This window comes from Haliotis asinina, chromosome 9 (genome assembly GCF_037392515.1).
Source record: "Haliotis asinina isolate JCU_RB_2024 chromosome 9, JCU_Hal_asi_v2, whole genome shotgun sequence".
Classification (NCBI taxonomy): Eukaryota; Metazoa; Mollusca; class Gastropoda; order Lepetellida; family Haliotidae; genus Haliotis; species Haliotis asinina.
Genome location: NC_090288.1, coordinates 1,175,561 through 1,194,044, shown reverse-complemented (window position 1 = coordinate 1,194,044; position 18,484 = coordinate 1,175,561). Strand labels below are relative to the sequence as shown.

Below are 18,484 nucleotides of genomic sequence, written 5' to 3'. Positions count from 1 at the left end.
GTGACATGACACGGAAGACGAACGCCTTGCATTATGGACGGGAAGGGGTGGAAAATGCCTCTAGATGACTTCTATCAACGTTTTTGTCTGAAATGTCAGTGTATTTCTGTTTCACGTCTCAACTGAACCTTTAATCAAGACTCAAAAGGACTAACTCCCCGTCATCTGGTCTGACTGCAAGTATGTCCAATTTCTCATTGTGTTTTAATCTGTGTTGGCAAGAGGAGTAAAAGCCTTACCAGGTGTAGTGAGAGAAAGACTGTTGTAATTGCATTGTGTATATTTATATCTTTCTGTACAGCATAAATGATTGATTGTGTCTAAACAGAACAGCCATTTCAACTCTCCATCCATTTCCATGTGATGCACAGTATATTCAACTGTCATTAATCTGATAAACGCCTGAGTATTGAAAACTAGATGAGGTTTGACCACTGGTAAAATGAAACTATCAACCTCATTTGTCTTCCAACAACTAACCTACAATGCAAATTGAACGGACCTTCCAAAGCAACAACCAACCTCAGTTTATGTCGTTCTAAAGCAAGCGTTTTGTGCATTACATACCAATCCCATGAGCTCGATAGCCTTGTTTCAACTCATTGCCAGTCATTAGTATTTAAACAGAATCATGCTGTTGCCAGTGACGATCGCAGTTGTCGGGAGCCGACACTCAAACTAGTATCTGATCATGTGGTGTTAAATGTGTCAAATCTCTTTTCCAACAAAGCACACATCACATCCGTGTTTTGATAAGACAACCTCATCGGAATGGACTGAAAAAGAGAGGTTGGTGCTGAAACACATAGATAACATGACAGGAGACATTTAAATGTTGCTAGATTGATTTATTCAAGTTATTTCTAAACATGTTGATCAGGAGCATTATTCTGAGTCCTCATCAAATGCATCAGCAAACTCCTTCTCAAGTTCGTCTTGCAACTCTTGGTCTGAAAAGAAGTAATTGGCACTCATTAAGCTCGTTTACAATGTCGCAGAAAACGTAATCCAAAACGTATGTTGTATTTGATATCTTTCTTAATAACTTTGCATATTTGCAGCTTGGGTAAAATCCGGGTTAGAATTGATCTTCAATAACCCATGCTTGTCGTAAGTGGCGACTAAAGTGATCGGGTGCTCAGGTTTGCTGACTTCGGTTCTCAGTGATGTAGACGGATGCTGATGCTGTTGGTCACAGGATGTTTTCAGACTGCCGCCTTATAGCTGGAATATTGCTGAGTGTGGTAGGTTCGCTGACTTGGTTGACTCCCACCAGTGTCAGTAATAGTAGCCCTCAATAAACAGTTGTCAGGGATTTGACAATGTAAATGATGTAAAGTACCAGTTTTCGGTTGCAATTTGTAGAAGCCAAGGTGATCCCATGACAGGATGGTAACGACTTGAAGGCTGTCCCGGATTGACACAACCCCAACAACCTACCAGAATCAGTACATTACTGACAAAGTGTAATCCCAAATATAACTTCAAATCAATATTAGACGTTGTGTACGACTGCAGGATCTGTTGGCCTATGTTTCAGATTCCTTCTGACCTTACTGAGTGATGCGGATCTCAGTTTATGCGTCTATAAACCACCTTCAGCCCTCGTTATGCCCTATTACCTGAATGTATGGTCATGAAGTCATGGATGCTCCTCGAGAACTCCTCCAAACTCACGTTCGAATCACCTGAAATTGTTGAAGTAAACAGTCAGACCTTATTCACGAAGCATATGTATATTATCACAATAATAACATTTACCTACTAGCAGTGTTTTCATAAAACATTAACATTTCAGGTAAATAATGTGTAGGTGGTCATTAAATGTCCGTTTTGTTTTACCGTTTTCATCAGCAAGTGAAAGTAGATCTTCGGCTGCCCGTCTCTCCATCAGTTCCTCAGCTTCTGATTGGTCAATATTGCCATCCTTGTTCTTATCAAGCTCGTCAATACTTCTCTTGCCTATGGCTGCTGCAAACAAAATGGAAGTAATTATGTCTCCCATAACAAACAGCAACTGGTATAAAAACGTAAGTTTTTGGAGCAAGTAGATGTACTTTGTACACCATCATTGTACCTTTTCATGTTGCTTTCATATTGCGGTCTCCTAACGAAAAATGGACATTTCTTAAACGACAGAACATATCGCATCACATGACAAATTATTGTGTGGAGGTGTTTTTCGAGAAGCTACACTTTATCAACTCCTGGCTCTCTAAAACAATGAAAAACATTTGGGTGTAGCATAAGCAATTCAATGTGCAGAGTTCCATCAATCGTTCCAGGTTTCATCAAAACTAAATCTTAATAAAGACATCAATACATGAATAATTGTTATAGCTGTGCTAGTGAAAGTAATTCTTTCACCCAGTCATTGTGTCGACACGATGAGGATGTTACACACTGCTGATTTCCTAGAAACAGTATTCTAGTTCAAAATGTCTGGCATGTTTGCCATGCTAATTCCAGGTTCATTCGAAATGTAAAACGTCGATATAATTATTCAAATACGAAACTACTAGCTTTATCAACTGTACGACACAGTCGATGTTGCTTGATGGTTTGGTAAAAATACAAGTTCATGTTATATATGTCAACAATGATATTCAACCATTGAACAAAATTACATTTAGAAAACACTCAAATACAGCTTTTTCGTTGTGTTTTACTTGTCAGTAATACTTGTTTTAAGCCATTTATGAAAGAATACACAGTCCTCTTACAGATTGCTGGATTGATGATGTGAGAGTAGCGTCTGTAAATCCTGTAGGCCCTCCCTACACCTCGAACTACTCTACGGAACCTAAACCAGCCTCGTCTCCTTCTTCTTCTTCTTCTTCCCCAGGCATCTGAATCTGGCATTAGAACCAGGGCCACAAGCAGGAGGACAAAGAACAGCCGCATTCTGATCAACTGATGTTATCTGCATGACACAAATATCAATCTGTATACTACAAATACAATCGTTAGTGGAACAAACTACTGACCACATTTGGCGATGCCTTAGTAGGCACTACAGCACATTGTTCATCATACCGAATTGAACTATCATATCTTGAATATTCACTTGATTATATCTTTGGCAAAATGTATGTCATTGACTGAGCAACACCCGAAAGAGAAATGGACCTAATTTTCAATCAAACTGTCCTGATGAATAAAAAGGCTGACCATAGTGTTTACAATGATCTGTGGCTTCAATCAACAGCCCCAAGAGAGTGAACCACATTTCCAGTGATTTAGTAGCGTGTTTGGGGTTTAGTTGAATTCAAAATGACAGTTTTGTTTCAGATTGTGGATCCTGTGTCAGGTATGAAACAGTAAAGAATGGGTTTCCAAGAATTAGAATACAAGAATATCAGTAAATGCTACTCACCAAAGAAGACGTCTGAAAGTGTCTCTGCAGATAGTAGGAATTCAATGTTTATATTTATATAGACTGAAATTAGAAACTCGTGAATAGAAACAGGAAAACAAGATATTATCTGAGGTGGAACATTGTGTGATTGGTGAATTTGTTGTGTATCTGTGAGATCATATCATGCAACAGCTGGGAGAGATGGGAAATGGATGACTATGAACTACTTATCTTATCACGACAGAGGTGTGATTTACGTTTTGCTGGAAATGACATTTTAACAGCTTTAACGTCAGATGAGCAGATAGGAAGTAATCTGCCCGTTGATCGCACTTGAGGTGTCCTGTCTGTGTGATACCATTGATCCTCGATATGGCAACACATGTAACACGAGACGATCAGACAGGTGTAATTGGTAATAGCATTCAAACCAACATACCTGACCTTTATTTTAAAATTTCCTCTAATTGTTTCATAATCAACCTCCGACATATCCAAGCTAAACGAATGAAATTATTTGTATCTTTGAATTGCCTTCAGGTGACGACCCTTATATTAGGAATTGAATATTTGAGTGTGATTTTGTTTGTCGTTTTTGCGTAACAAAGATGTGGGTTATCATGTCTGGCCTTTTCAGGTCAGGTGTCCAGCACGTCTGTCTCACTTTACTTCATATATAAATTCTTTCTTGTGTCAATGTAGAAGATAGAGGATCAGTCAGTGTACCTGGGTAAGATACATTAGATTATTCGCTAAAGGTAAGGTATTTACGCAATGAGGGGTGTAGGTAAGAGACAAACTCCAGAATGCCTAGATAAATGGCATAAATACAACAATACAAATGTTTATTTAAGAGTCTCTAAAGTGTGTACTGACTTCCAAGGTACAATATAATCTGACTGATTCTTATACTTTTGTTCATGTTGATTCTGTGAAAAATTCATGGTATTGAAGCTCTCACAATCCCCGATATCTAAAACATTTCCAAATTTCAACTTCATTAACTGAACAATACATTATCTTAAAATCTACTACGGCTACGTACAGCTTCCGTTTGCTGAAGGGTGAATATGTCTCAAAGACTCAATAGATTCTAAATTCAACTATCGACTTAGGTGTAAAATCTTTGAGTTTTCATCAAAGTGTTAATCTGTGTTGACAAGAGACGTACTAGTTTTTACCAAGTGAAGTTGTGACAGTAATATTCCAATAAATGGCGTTGTTTACATATCCATTTTATTTATAATAATATTGATCGACTATAACGATGGATTGTGTCCGAAAAGAACACCTATATCAAAATATTCGCTTAAAGATTTTAACCAAAAAGGGGCTGGTGTCGGGTAATGAGTATGTAAGCGTTTCTGGTACAAGACAATCAGCACAAGTAGATTTACAGTTTATACAATTTAATATGCGACAAACTTCCTCTTTGTTCACCGTAACTGATTAGAGAGGAACAGAGAAGGAAAGGAACCAATTTCCATTATAGCCAGAGTAAAATATTCTGTTCTGCTGTTGCCATCGATGATGAATGGTGGCACACTGATCGCTGGTGATACTGAGTATCTGATCATCTCGTGTTAAACGTGCGAACATCTCATTTCCAACAACGCACGACGTCACACTTATGCTGTGATAAGGTCAGGTAAGTAGGTTACTGCTATCATCCGTTTCTCACAGCTGTGACATGACACGGAAGACGAACGCCTTGCATTATGGACGGGAAGGGATGGAAAATGCCTCTAGATGACTTCTATCAACGTTTTTGTCTGAAATGTCAGTGTATTTCTGTTTCACGTCTTAACTGAACCTTTAATCAAGACTCAAAAGGACTAACTCCCCGTCATCTGGTCTGACTGCAAGTATGTCCAATTTCTCATTGTGTTTTAATCTGTGTTGGCAAGAGGAGTAAAAGCCTTACCAGGTGTAGTGAGAGAAAGACTGTTGTAATTGCATTGTGTATATTTATATCTTTCTGTACAGCATAAATGATTGATTGTGTCTAAACAGAACAGCCATTTCAACTCTCCATCCATTTCCATGTGATGCACAGTATATTCAACTGTCATTAATCTGATAAACGCCTGAGTATTGAAAACTAGATGAGGTTTGACCACTGGTAAAATGAAACTATCAACCTCATTTGTCTTCCAGCAACTAACCTACAATACAAATTGAACGGACCTTCCAAAGCAACAACCAACCTCAGTTTATGTCGTTCTAAAGCAAGCGTTTTGTGCATTACGTACCAATCCCATGAGCTCGATAGCCTTGTTTCAACTCATTGCCAGTCATTAGTATTTAAACAGAATCATGCTGTTGCCAGTGACGATCGCAGTTGTCGGGAGTCGACACTCAAACTAGTATCTGATCATGTGGTGTTAAATGTGTCAAATCTCTTTTCCAACAAAGCACACATCACATCCGTGTTTTGATAAGACAACCTCATCGGGATGGACTGAAAAAGAGAGGTTGGTGCTGAAACACATAGATAACATGACAGGAGACATTTAAATGTTGCTAGATTGATTTATTCAAGTTATTTCTAAACATGTTGATCAGGAGCATTATTCTGAGTCCTCATCAAATGCATCAGCAAACTCCTTCTCAAGTTCGTCTTGCAACTCTTGGTCTGAAAAGAAGTAATTGGCACTCATTAAGCTCGTTTACAATGTCGCAGAAAACGTAATCCAAAACGTATGTTGTATTTGATATCTTTCTTAATAACTTTGTATATTTGCAGCTTGGGTAAAATCCGGGTTGGAATTGATCTTCAATAACCCATGCTTGTCGTAAGTGGCGACTAAAGTGATCGGGTGCTCAGGTTTGCTGACTTCGGTTCTCAGTGATGTAGACGGATGCTGATGCTGTTGGTCACAGGATGTTTTCAGACTGCCGCCTTATAGCTGGAATATTGCTGAGTGTGGTAGGTTCGCTGACTTGGTTGACTCCCACCAGTGTCAGTAATAGTAGCCCTCAATAAACAGTTGTCAGGGATTTGACAATGTAAATGATGTAAAGTACCAGTTTTCGGTTGCAATTTGTAGAAGCCAAGGTGATCCCATGACAGGATGGTAACGACTTGAAGGCTGTCCCGGATTGACACAACCCCAACAACCTACCAGAATCAGTACATTACTGACAAAGTGTAATCCCAAATATAACTTCAAATCAATATTAGACGTTGTGTACGACTGCAGGATCTGTTGGCCTATGTTTCAGATTCCTTCTGACCTTACTGAGTGATGCGGATCTCAGTTTATGCGTCTATAAACCACCTTCAGCCCTCGTTATGCCCTATTACCTGAATGTATGGTCATGAAGTCATGGATGCTCCTCGAGAACTCCTCCAAACTCACGTTCGAATCACCTGAAATTGTTGAAGTAAACAGTCAGACCTTATTCACGAAGCATATGTATATTATCACAATAATAACATTTACCTACTAGCAGTGTTTTCATAAAACATTAACATTTCAGGTAAATAATGTGTAGGTGGTCATTAAATGTCCGTTTTGTTTTACCGTTTTCATCAGCAAGTGAAAGTAGATCTTCGGCTGCCCGTCTCTCCATCAGTTCCTCAGCTTCTGATTGGTCAATATTGCCATCCTTGTTCTTATCAAGCTCGTCAATACTTCTCTTGCCTATGGCTGCTGCAAACAAAATGGAAGTAATTATGTCTCCCATAACAAACAGCAACTGGTATAAAAACGTAAGTTTTTGGAGCAAGTAGATGTACTTTGTACACCATCATTGTACCTTTTCATGTTGCTTTCATATTGCGGTCTCCTAACGAAAAATGGACATTTCTTAAACGACAGAACATATCGCATCACATGACAAATTATTGTGTGGAGGTGTTTTTCGAGAAGCTACACTTTATCAACTCCTGGCTCTCTAAAACAATGAAAAACATTTGGGTGTAGCATAAGCAATTCAATGTGCAGAGTTCCATCAATCGTTCCAGGTTTCATCAAAACTAAATCTTAATAAAGACATCAATACATGAATAATTGTTATAGCTGTGCTAGTGAAAGTAATTCTTTCACCCAGTCATTGTGTCGACACGATGAGGATGTTACACACTGCTGATTTCCTAGAAACAGTATTCTAGTTCAAAATGTCTGGCATGTTTGCCATGCTAATTCCAGGTTCATTCGAAATGTAAAACGTCGATATAATTATTCAAATACGAAACTACTAGCTTTATCAACTGTACGACACAGTCGATGTTGCTTGATGGTTTGGTAAAAATACAAGTTCATGTTATATATGTCAACAATGATATTCAACCATTGAACAAAATTACATTTAGAAAACACTCAAATACAGCTTTTTCGTTGTGTTTTACTTGTCAGTAATACTTGTTTTAAGCCATTTATGAAAGAATACACAGTCCTCTTACAGATTGCTGGATTGATGATGTGAGAGTAGCGTCTGTAAATCCTGTAGGCCCTCCCTACACCTCGAACTACTCTACGGAACCTAAACCAGCCTCGTCTCCTTCTTCTTCTTCTTCTTCCCCAGGCATCTGAATCTGGCATTAGAACCAGGGCCACAAGCAGGAGGACAAAGAACAGCCGCATTCTGATCAACTGATGTTATCTGCATGACACAAATATCAATCTGTATACTACAAATACAATCGTTAGTGGAACAAACTACTGACCACATTTGGCGATGCCTTAGTAGGCACTACAGCACATTGTTCATCATACCGAATTGAACTATCATATCTTGAATATTCACTTGATTATATCTTTGGCAAAATGTATGTCATTGACTGAGCAACACCCGAAAGAGAAATGGACCTAATTTTCAATCAAACTGTCCTGATGAATAAAAAGGCTGACCATAGTGTTTACAATGATCTGTGGCTTCAATCAACAGCCCCAAGAGAGTGAACCACATTTCCAGTGATTTAGTAGCGTGTTTGGGGTTTAGTTGAATTCAAAATGACAGTTTTGTTTCAGATTGTGGATCCTGTGTCAGGTATGAAACAGTAAAGAATGGGTTTCCAAGAATTAGAATACAAGAATATCAGTAAATGCTACTCACCAAAGAAGACGTCTAAAAGTGTCTCTGCAGATAGTAGGAATTCAATGTTTATATTTATATAGACTGAAATTAAAAACTCGTGAATAGAAACAGGAAAACAAGATATTATCTGAGGTGGAACATTGTGTGATTGGTGAATTTGTTGTGTATCTGTGAGATCATATCATGCAACAGCTGGGAGAGATGGGAAATGGATGACTATGAACTACTTATCTTATCACGACAGAGGTGTGATTTACGTTTTGCTGGAAATGACATTTTAACAGCTTTAACGTCAGATGAGCAGATAGGAAGTAATCTGCCCGTTGATCGCACTTGAGGTGTCCTGTCTGTGTGATACCATTGATCCTCGATATGGCAACACATGTAACACGAGACGATCAGACAGGTGTAATTGGTAATAGCATTCAAACCAACATACCTGACCTTTATTTTAAAATTTCTTCTAATTGTTTCATAATCAACCTCCGACATATCCAAGCTAAACGAATGAAATTATTTGTATCTTTGAATTGCCTTCAGGTGACGACCCTTATATTAGGAATTGAATATTTGAGTGTGATTTTGTTTGTCGTTTTTGCGTAACAAAGATGTGGGTTATCATGTCTGGCCTTTTCAGGTCAGGTGTCCAGCACGTCTGTCTCACTTTACTTCATATATAAATTCTTTCTTGTGTCAATGTAGAAGATAGAGGATCAGTCAGTGTACCTGGGTAAGATACATTAGATTATTCGCTAAAGGTAAGGTATTTACGCAATGAGGGGTGTAGGTAAGAGACAAACTCCAGAATGCATAGATAAATGGCATAAATACAACAATACAAATGTTTATTTAAGAGTCTCTAAAGTGTGTACTGACTTCCAAGGTACAATATAATCTGACTGATTCTTATACTTTTGTTCATGTTGATTCTGTGAAAAATTCATGGTATTGAAGCTCTCACAATCCCCGATATCTAAAACATTTCCAAATTTCAACTTCATTAACTGAACAATACATTATCTTAAAATCTACTACGGCTACGTACAGCTTCCGTTTGCTGAAGGGTGAATATGTCTCAAAGACTCAATAGATTCTAAATTCAACTATCAACTTAGGTGTAAAATCTTTGAGTTTTCATCAAAGTGTTAATCTGTGTTGACAAGAGACGTACTAGTTTTTACCAAGTGAAGTTGTGACAGTAATATTCCAATAAATGGTGTTGTTTACATATCCATTTTATTTATAATAATATTGATCGACTATATATAGTTATAACGATGGATTGTGTCCGAAAAGAACACCTATATCAAAATCTTCGCTTAAAGATTTTAACCAAAAAGGGGCTGGTGTCGGGTAATGGGTATGTAAGCGTTTCTGGTACAAGACAATCAGCACAAGTAGATTTACAGTTTATACAATTTAATATGCGACAAACTTCCTCTTTGTTCACCGTAACTGATTAGAGAGGAACAGAGAAGGAAAGGAACCAATTTCCATTATAGCCAGAGTAAAATATTCTGTTCTGCTGTTGCCATCGATGATGAATGGTGGCACACTGATCGCTGGTGATACTGAGTATCTGATCATCTCGTGTTAAACGTGCGAACATCTCATTTCCAACAACGCACGACGTCACACTTATGCTGTGATAAGGTCAGGTAAGTAGGTTACTGCTATCATCCGTTTCTCACAGCTGTGACATGACACGGAAGACGAACGCCTTGCATTATGGACGGGAAGGGATGGAAAATGCCTCTAGATGACTTCTATCAACGTTTTTGTCTGAAATGTCAGTGTATTTCTGTTTCACGTCTTAACTGAACCTTTAATCAAGACTCAAAAGGACTAACTCCCCGTCATCTGGTCTGACTGCAAGTATGTCCAATTTCTCATTGTGTTTTAATCTGTGTTGGCAAGAGGAGTAAAAGCCTTACCAGGTGTAGTGAGAGAAAGACTGTTGTAATTGCATTGTGTATATTTATATCTTTCTGTACAGCATAAATGATTGATTGTGTCTAAACAGAACAGCCATTTCAACTCTCCATCCATTTCCATGTGCTGCACAGTATATTCAACTGTCATTAATCTGATAAACGCCTGAGTATTGAAAACTAGATGAGGTTTGACCACTGGTAAAATGAAACTATCAACCTCATTTGTCTTCCAGCAACTAACCTACAATACAAATTGAACGGACCTTCCAAAGCAACAACCAACCTCAGTTTATGTCGTTCTAAAGCAAGCGTTTTGTGCATTACGTACCAATCCCATGAGCTCGATAGCCTTGTTTCAACTCATTGCCAGTCATTAGTATTTAAACAGAATCATGCTGTTGCCAGTGACGATCGCAGTTGTCGGGAGTCGACACTCAAACTAGTATCTGATCATGTGGTGTTAAATGTGTTAAATCTCTTTTCCAACAAAGCACACATCACATCCGTGTTTTGATAAGACAACCTCATCGGGATGGACTGAAAAAGAGAGGTTGGTGCTGAAACACATAGATAACATGACAGGAGACATTTAAATGTTGCTAGATTGATTTATTCAAGTTATTTCTAAACATGGTGATCAGGAGCATTATTCTGAGTCCTCATCAAATGCATCAGCAAACTCCTTCTCAAGTTCGTCTTGCAACTCTTGGTCTGAAAAGAAGTAATTGGCACTCATTAAGCTCGTTTACAATGTCGCAGAAAACGTAATCCAAAACGTATGTTGTATTTGATATCTTTCTTAATAACTTTGCATATTTGCAGCTTGGGTAAAATCCGGGTTAGAATTGATCTTCAATAACCCATGCTTGTCGTAAGTGGCGACTAAAGTGATCGGGTGCTCAGGTTTGCTGACTTCGGTTCTCAGTGATGTAGACGGATGCTGATGCTGTTGGTCACAGGATGTTTTCAGACTGCCGCCTTATAGCTGGAATATTGCTGAGTGTGGTAGGTTCGCTGACTTGGTTGACTCCCACCAGTGTCAGTAATAGTAGCCCTCAATAAACAGTTGTCAGGGATTTGACAATGTAAATGATGTAAAGTACCAGTTTTCGGTTGCAATTTGTAGAAGCCAAGGTGATCCCATGACAGGATGGTAACGACTTGAAGGCTGTCCCGGATTGACACAACCCCAACAACCTACCAGAATCAGTACATTACTGACAAAGTGTAATCCCAAATATAACTTCAAATCAATATTAGACGTTGTGTACGACTGCAGGATCTGTTGGCCTATGTTTCAGATTCCTTCTGACCTTACTGAGTGATGCGGATCTCAGTTTATGCGTCTATAAACCACCTTCAGCCCTCGTTATGCCCTATTACCTGAATGTATGGTCATGAAGTCATGGATGCTCCTCGAGAACTCCTCCAAACTCACGTTCGAATCACCTGAAATTGTTGAAGTAAACAGTCAGACCTTATTCACGAAGCATATGTATATTATCACAATAATAACATTTACCTACTAGCAGTGTTTTCATAAAACATTAACATTTCAGGTAAATAATGTGTAGGTGGTCATTAAATGTCCGTTTTGTTTTACCGTTTTCATCAGCAAGTGAAAGTAGATCTTCGGCTGCCCGTCTCTCCATCAGTTCCTCAGCTTCTGATTGGTCAATATTGCCATCCTTGTTCTTATCAAGCTCGTCAATACTTCTCTTGCCTATGGCTGCTGCAAACAAAATGGAAGTAATTATGTCTCCCATAACAAACAGCAACTGGTATAAAAACGTAAGTTTTTGGAGCAAGTAGATGTACTTTGTACACCATCATTGTACCTTTTCATGTTGCTTTCATATTGCGGTCTCCTAACGAAAAATGGACATTTCTTAAACGACAGAACATATCGCATCACATGACAAATTATTGTGTGGAGGTGTTTTTCGAGAAGCTACACTTTATCAACTCCTGGCTCTCTAAAACAATGAAAAACATTTGGGTGTAGCATAAGCAATTCAATGTGCAGAGTTCCATCAATCGTTCCAGGTTTCATCAAAACTAAATCTTAATAAAGACATCAATACATGAATAATTGTTATAGCTGTGCTAGTGAAAGTAATTCTTTCACCCAGTCATTGTGTCGACACGATGAGGATGTTACACACTGCTGATTTCCTAGAAACAGTATTCTAGTTCAAAATGTCTGGCATGTTTGCCATGCTAATTCCAGGTTCATTCGAAATGTAAAACGTCGATATAATTATTCAAATACGAAACTACTAGCTTTATCAACTGTAGGACACAGTCGATGTTGCTTGATGGTTTGGTAAAAATACAAGTTCATGTTATATATGTCAACAATGATATTCAACCATTGAACAAAATTACATTTAGAAAACACTCAAATACAGCTTTTTCGTTGTGTTTTACTTGTCAGTAATACTTGTTTTAAGCCATTTATGAAAGAATACACAGTCCTCTTACAGATTGCTGGATTGATGATGTGAGAGTAGCGTCTGTAAATCCTGTAGGCCCTCCCTACACCTCGAACTACTCTACGGAACCTAAACCAGCCTCGTCTCCTTCTTCTTCTTCTTCTTCCCCAGGCATCTGAATCTGGCATTAGAACCAGGGCCACAAGCAGGAGGACAAAGAACAGCCGCATTCTGATCACCTGATGTTATCTGCATGACACAAATATCAATCTGTATACTACAAATACAATCGTTAGTGGAACAAACTACTGACCACATTTGGTGATGCCCTACTAGGCACTACAGCACATTGTTCATCATACCGAATTGAACTATCATATCTTGAATATTTACTTGATTACGTCTTTGGCAAAATGCATGTCATTGACTGAGCAACACCCGAAAGAGAAATGGACCTAATTTTCAATCAAACTGTCCTGATGAATAGAAAGGCTGACCATAGTGTTTACAATGATCTGTGGCTTCAATCAACAGCCCCAAGAGAGTGAACCACATTTCCAGTGATTTAGTAGCGTGTTTGGGGTTTAGTTGAATTCAAAATGACAGTTTTGTTTCAGATTGTGGATCCTGTGTCAGGTATGAAACAGTAAAGAATGGGTTTCCAAGAATTAGAATACAAGAATATCAGTAAATGCTACTCACCAAAGAAGACGTCTAAAAGTGTCTCTGCAGATAGTAGGAATTCAATGCTTATATTTATATAGACTGAAATTAGAAACTCGTGAATAGAAACAAGAAAACAAGATATTATCTGAGGTGGAACATTGTGTGATTGGTGAATTTGTTGTGTATCTGTGAGATCATATCATGCAACAGCTGGGAGAGATGGGAAATGGATGACTATGAACTACTTATCTTATCACGACAGAGGTGTGATTTACGTTTTGCTGGAAATGACATTTTAACAGCTTTAACGTCAGATGAGCAGATAGGAAGTAATCTGCCCGTTGATCGCACTTGAGGTGTCCTGTCTGTGTGATACCATTGATCCTCGATATGGCAACACATGTAACACGAGACGATCAGACAGGTGTAATTGGTAATAGCATTCAAACCAACATACCTGACCTTTATTTTAAAATTTCTTCTAATTGTTTCATATTCAACCTCCGACATATCCAAGCTAAACGAATGAAATTATTTGTATCTTTGAATTGCCTTCAGGTGACGACCCTTATATTAGGAATTGAATATTTGAGTGTGATTTTGTTTGTCGTTTTTGCGTAACAAAGATGTGGGTTATCATGTCTGGCCTTTTCAGGTCAGGTGTCCAGCACGTCTGTCTCACTTTACTTCATATATAAATTCTTTCTTGTCTCAGTGTAGAAGATAGAGGATCAGTCAGTGTACCTGGGAAGATACATTAGAATATTCGCTGAAGGTAAGGTATATACGAAATGAGGGGTGTAGGTAAGAGACAAACTCCAGAATGCCTAGATAAATGGCATAAATACAACAATACAAATGTTTATTTAAGAGTCTCTAAAGTGTGTACTGACTTCCAAGGTACAATATAATCTGACTGATTCTTATACTTTTGTTCATGTTGATTCTGTGAAAAAATCATGGTATTGAAGCTCTCACAATCCCCGATATCTAAAACATTTCCAAATTTCAACTTCATTAATGAACAATACATTGTCTTAAAATCTACTACGGCTACGTATAGCTTCCGTTTGCTGAAGGGTGAATATGTCTCAAAGACTCAATAGATTCTAAATTCAGCTAACGACTTAGGTGTAAAATCTCTGTGTTTTCATCAAAGTGTTAATCTGTGTTGACAAGAGACGTACTAGTTTTTACCAAGTGAAGTTGTGACAGTAATATTCCAATAAATGGTGTTGTTTACATATCCATTTTATTTATAATAATATTGATCGACTATATATAGTTATAACGATGGATTGTGTCCGAAAAGAACACCTATATCAAAATCTTCGCTTAAAGATTTTAACCAAAAAGGGGCTGGTGTCGGGTAATGGGTATGTAAGCGTTTCTGGTACAAGACAATCAGCACAAGTAGATTTACAGTTTATACAATTTAATATGCGACAAACTTCCTCTTTGTTCACCGTAACTGATTAGAGAGGAACAGAGAAGGAAAGGAACCAATTTCCATTATAGCCAGAGTAAAATATTCTGTTCTGCTGTTGCCATCGATGATGAATGGTGGCACACTGATCGCTGGTGATACTGAGTATCTGATCATCTCGTGTTAAACGTGCGAACATCTCATTTCCAACAACGCACGACGTCACACTTATGCTGTGATAAGGTCAGGTAAGTAGGTTACTGCTATCATCCGTTTCTCACAGCTGTGACATGACACGGAAGACGAACGCCTTGCATTATGGACGGGAAGGGATGGAAAATGCCTCTAGATGACTTCTATCAACGTTTTTGTCTGAAATGTCAGTGTATTTCTGTTTCACGTCTTAACTGAACCTTTAATCAAGACTCAAAAGGACTAACTCCCCGTCATCTGGTCTGACTGCAAGTATGTCCAATTTCTCATTGTGTTTTAATCTGTGTTGGCAAGAGGAGTAAAAGCCTTACCAGGTGTAGTGAGAGAAAGACTGTTGTAATTGCATTGTGTATATTTATATCTTTCTGTACAGCATAAATGATTGATTGTGTCTAAACAGAACAGCCATTTCAACTCTCCATCCATTTCCATGTGGTGCACAGTATATTCAACAGTCATTAATTTGATAAACGCCTGAGTATTGAAAACTAGATGAGGTTTGACCACTGGTAAAATGAAACTATCAACCTCATTTGTCTTCCAGCAACTAACCTACAATACAAATTGAACGGACCTTCCAAAGCAACAACCAACCTCAGTTTATGTCGTTCTAAAGCAAGCGTTTTGTGCATTACGTACCAATCCCATGAGCTCGATAGCCTTGTTTCAACTCATTGCCAGTCATTAGTATTTAAACAGAATCATGCTGTTGCCAGTGACGATCGCAGTTGTCGGGAGTCGACACTCAAACTAGTATCTGATCATGTGGTGTTAAATGTGTTAAATCTCTTTTCCAACAAAGCACACATCACATCCGTGTTTTGATAAGACAACCTCATCGGGATGGACTGAAAAAGAGAGGTTGGTGCTGAAACACATAGATAACATGACAGGAGACATTTAAATGTTGCTAGATTGATTTATTCAAGTTATTTCTAAACATGGTGATCAGGAGCATTATTCTGAGTCCTCATCAAATGCATCAGCAAACTCCTTCTCAAGTTCGTCTTGCAACTCTTGGTCTGAAAAGAAGTAATTGGCACTCATTAAGCTCGTTTACAATGTCGCAGAAAACGTAATCCAAAACGTATGTTGTATTTGATATCTTTCTTAATAACTTTGCATATTTGCAGCTTGGGTAAAATCCGGGTTAGAATTGATCTTCAATAACCCATGCTTGTCGTAAGTGGCGACTAAAGTGATCGGGTGCTCAGGTTTGCTGACTTCGGTTCTCAGTGATGTAGACGGATGCTGATGCTGTTGGTCACAGGATGTTTTCAGACTGCCGCCTTATAGCTGGAATATTGCTGAGTGTGGTAGGTTCGCTGACTTGGTTGACTCCCACCAGTGTCAGTAATAGTAGCCCTCAATAAACAGTTGTCAGGGATTTGACAATGTAAATGATCTAAAGTACCAGTTTTCGGTTGCAATTTGTAGAAGCCAAGGTGATCCCATGACAGGATGGTAACGACTTGAAGGCTGTCCCGGATTGACACAACCCCAACAACCTACCAGAATCAGTACATTACTGACAAAGTGTAATCCCAAATATAACTTCAAATCAATATTAGACGTTGTGTACGACTGCAGGATCTGTTGGCCTATGTTTCAGATTCCTTCTGACCTTACTGAGTGATGCGGATCTCAGTTTATGCGTCTATAAACCACCTTCAGCCCTCGTTATGCCCTATTACCTGAATGTATGGTCATGAAGTCATGGATGCTCCTCGAGAACTCCTCCAAACTCACGTTCGAATCACCTGAAATTGTTGAAGTAAACAGTCAGACCTTATTCACGAAGCATATGTATATTATCACAATAATAACATTTACCTACTAGCAGTGTTTTCATAAAACATTAACATTTCAGGTAAATAATGTGTAGGTGGTCATTAAATGTCCGTTTTGTTTTACCGTTTTCATCAGCAAGTGAAAGTAGATCTTCGGCTGCCCGTCTCTCCATCAGTTCCTCAGCTTCTGATTGGTCAATATTGCCATCCTTGTTCTTATCAAGCTCGTCAATACTTCTCTTGCCTATGGCTGCTGCAAACAAAATGGAAGTAGTTATCTCTCCCATAACAAACAGCAACTGGTATAAAAACGTAAGTTTTTGGAGCAAGTAGATGTACTTTGTACACCATCATTGTACCTTTTCATGTTGCTTTCATATTGCGGTCTCCTAACGAAAAAATGGACATTTCTTAAACGACAGAACATATCGCATCACATGACAAATTATTGTGTGGAGGTGTTTTTCGAGAAGCTACACTTTATCAACTCCTGGCTCTCTAAAACAATGAAACACATTTGGGTGTAGCATAAGCAATTCAATGTGCAGAGTTCCATCAATCATTCCAGGGTTCATCAATACTAAATCTTAATAAAGACATCAATACATGAATAATTTTTATAGCTGTGCTAGTGAAAGCAAATCATTCACCCAGTCATTGTGTCGACACGATGAAGATGTTACACACAGCTGATTTCCTAGAAACAGTATTTTGGTTCAAAATGTCTGGCATGTTTGCCATGCTAATTCCAGGTTCATTCGAAATGTAAAACGTCGATATGATTATTTAAATACGAAACTACTAGCTTTATCAACTGTAGGACACAGTCGATGGTGCTTGATGGTTTGGTAAAAATACAAGTTCATGTAGCATATGTCAACAATGATATTCAACCATTGAACAAAATTACATTTAGAAAACACCCAAAGACAACTTTTTCGTTGTGTTTTACTTGTCAGTAATACTTGTTTTAAGCCATTTATGAAAGAATACACAGTCCTCTTACAGATTGCTGGATTGATGATGTGAGAGTAGCGTCTGTAAATCCTGTAGGCCCTCCCTACACCTCGAACTACTCTACGGAACCTAAACCAGCCTCGTCTCCTTCTTCTTCTTCTTCTTCCCCAGGCATCTGAATCTGGCATTAGAACCAGGGCCACAAGCAGGAGGACAAAGAACAGCCGCATTCTGATCAACTGATGTTATCTGCATGACACAAATATCAATCTGTATACTACAAATACAATCGTTAGTGGAACAAACTACTGACCACATTTGGCGATGCCTTAGTAGGCACTACAGCACATTGTTCATCATACCGAATTGAACTATCATATCTTGAATATTCACTTGATTATATCTTTGGCAAAATGTATGTCATTGACTGAGCAACATCCGAAAGAGAAATGGACCTAATTTTCAATCAAACTGTCCTGATGAATAGAAAGGCTGACCATAGTCTTTACAATGATCTGTGGCTTTAGTCAACAGCTCCAAGAGAGTGAACCACATTTCCAGTGATTTAGTAGCGTGTTTGGGGTTTAGTTGAATTCAAAATGACAGTTTTGTTTCAGATTGTGGATGCTGTGTCAGGTATGAAACAGTAAAGAATGGGTTTC

The 18,484-nt window shown here is 38.4% G+C and overlaps 4 protein-coding genes across 4 annotated transcripts; all 4 read right to left on the bottom strand.

The window, feature by feature from the left end:
• Nucleotides 1-871: 871 nt before the first annotated feature.
• Nucleotides 872-2,904, bottom strand: LOC137296710 (uncharacterized). The gene is made up of 4 exons (XM_067828540.1): nt 2,724-2,904; nt 1,843-1,971; nt 1,623-1,688; nt 872-950 (listed from the first exon to the last, which is right to left on the bottom strand). The coding sequence occupies exons 1-4, from the start codon at nt 2,902-2,904 to the stop codon at nt 886-888; spliced, it is 441 nt and encodes a 146-aa protein (XP_067684641.1). The 3' UTR covers nt 872-885.
• A 2,971-nt stretch (nt 2,905-5,875) lies between these two features.
• LOC137296679 (uncharacterized) lies at nt 5,876-7,960 on the bottom strand. Its single transcript, XM_067828498.1, has 4 exons — nt 7,767-7,960; nt 6,886-7,014; nt 6,666-6,731; nt 5,876-5,993 (listed from the first exon to the last, which is right to left on the bottom strand). The coding sequence occupies exons 1-4, from the start codon at nt 7,945-7,947 to the stop codon at nt 5,929-5,931; spliced, it is 441 nt and encodes a 146-aa protein (XP_067684599.1). The 5' UTR covers nt 7,948-7,960; the 3' UTR covers nt 5,876-5,928.
• Nucleotides 7,961-10,981: 3,021 nt separating this feature from the next.
• Nucleotides 10,982-13,000, bottom strand: LOC137296711 (uncharacterized). The gene is made up of 4 exons (XM_067828541.1): nt 12,820-13,000; nt 11,939-12,067; nt 11,719-11,784; nt 10,982-11,046 (listed from the first exon to the last, which is right to left on the bottom strand). Exons 1-4 carry the CDS (start codon nt 12,998-13,000, stop codon nt 10,982-10,984), a joined length of 441 nt encoding a protein of 146 aa, XP_067684642.1.
• A 3,032-nt stretch (nt 13,001-16,032) lies between these two features.
• LOC137296707 (uncharacterized) lies at nt 16,033-18,052 on the bottom strand. Its single transcript, XM_067828535.1, has 4 exons — nt 17,872-18,052; nt 16,990-17,118; nt 16,770-16,835; nt 16,033-16,097 (listed from the first exon to the last, which is right to left on the bottom strand). The coding sequence occupies exons 1-4, from the start codon at nt 18,050-18,052 to the stop codon at nt 16,033-16,035; spliced, it is 441 nt and encodes a 146-aa protein (XP_067684636.1).
• Between the last annotated feature and the right edge of the window lie 432 nt (nt 18,053-18,484).

Excerpts from the sequence above, each read along its gene's own strand:
- LOC137296710 (XM_067828540.1), bottom strand. The coding sequence starts at position 2,904 with ATGCGGCTGTTCTTTGTCCTCCTGCTTGTGGCCCTGGTTCTAATGCCA. Across the intron at positions 1,689-1,842 it reads TTCACTTGCTGATGAAAACG|GTGATTCGAACGTGAGTTTG; the intron begins GTAAAACAAAAC and ends CAACAATTTCAG. Across the intron at positions 951-1,622 it reads CTTCATGACCATACATTCAG|ACCAAGAGTTGCAAGACGAA; the intron begins GTAATAGGGCAT and ends ACTTCTTTTCAG.
- LOC137296679 (XM_067828498.1), bottom strand. The coding sequence starts at position 7,947 with ATGCGGCTGTTCTTTGTCCTCCTGCTTGTGGCCCTGGTTCTAATGCCA. Across the intron at positions 7,015-7,766 it reads CATCATCAATCCAGCAATCT|CAGCCATAGGCAAGAGAAGT; the intron begins GTAAGAGGACTG and ends TTTTGTTTGCAG. Across the intron at positions 5,994-6,665 it reads CTTCATGACCATACATTCAG|ACCAAGAGTTGCAAGACGAA; the intron begins GTAATAGGGCAT and ends ACTTCTTTTCAG.
- LOC137296711 (XM_067828541.1), bottom strand. The coding sequence starts at position 13,000 with ATGCGGCTGTTCTTTGTCCTCCTGCTTGTGGCCCTGGTTCTAATGCCA. Across the intron at positions 11,785-11,938 it reads TTCACTTGCTGATGAAAACG|GTGATTCGAACGTGAGTTTG; the intron begins GTAAAACAAAAC and ends CAACAATTTCAG. Across the intron at positions 11,047-11,718 it reads CTTCATGACCATACATTCAG|ACCAAGAGTTGCAAGACGAA; the intron begins GTAATAGGGCAT and ends ACTTCTTTTCAG.
- LOC137296707 (XM_067828535.1), bottom strand. The coding sequence starts at position 18,052 with ATGCGGCTGTTCTTTGTCCTCCTGCTTGTGGCCCTGGTTCTAATGCCA. Across the intron at positions 17,119-17,871 it reads CATCATCAATCCAGCAATCT|CAGCCATAGGCAAGAGAAGT; the intron begins GTAAGAGGACTG and ends TTTTGTTTGCAG. Across the intron at positions 16,836-16,989 it reads TTCACTTGCTGATGAAAACG|GTGATTCGAACGTGAGTTTG; the intron begins GTAAAACAAAAC and ends CAACAATTTCAG.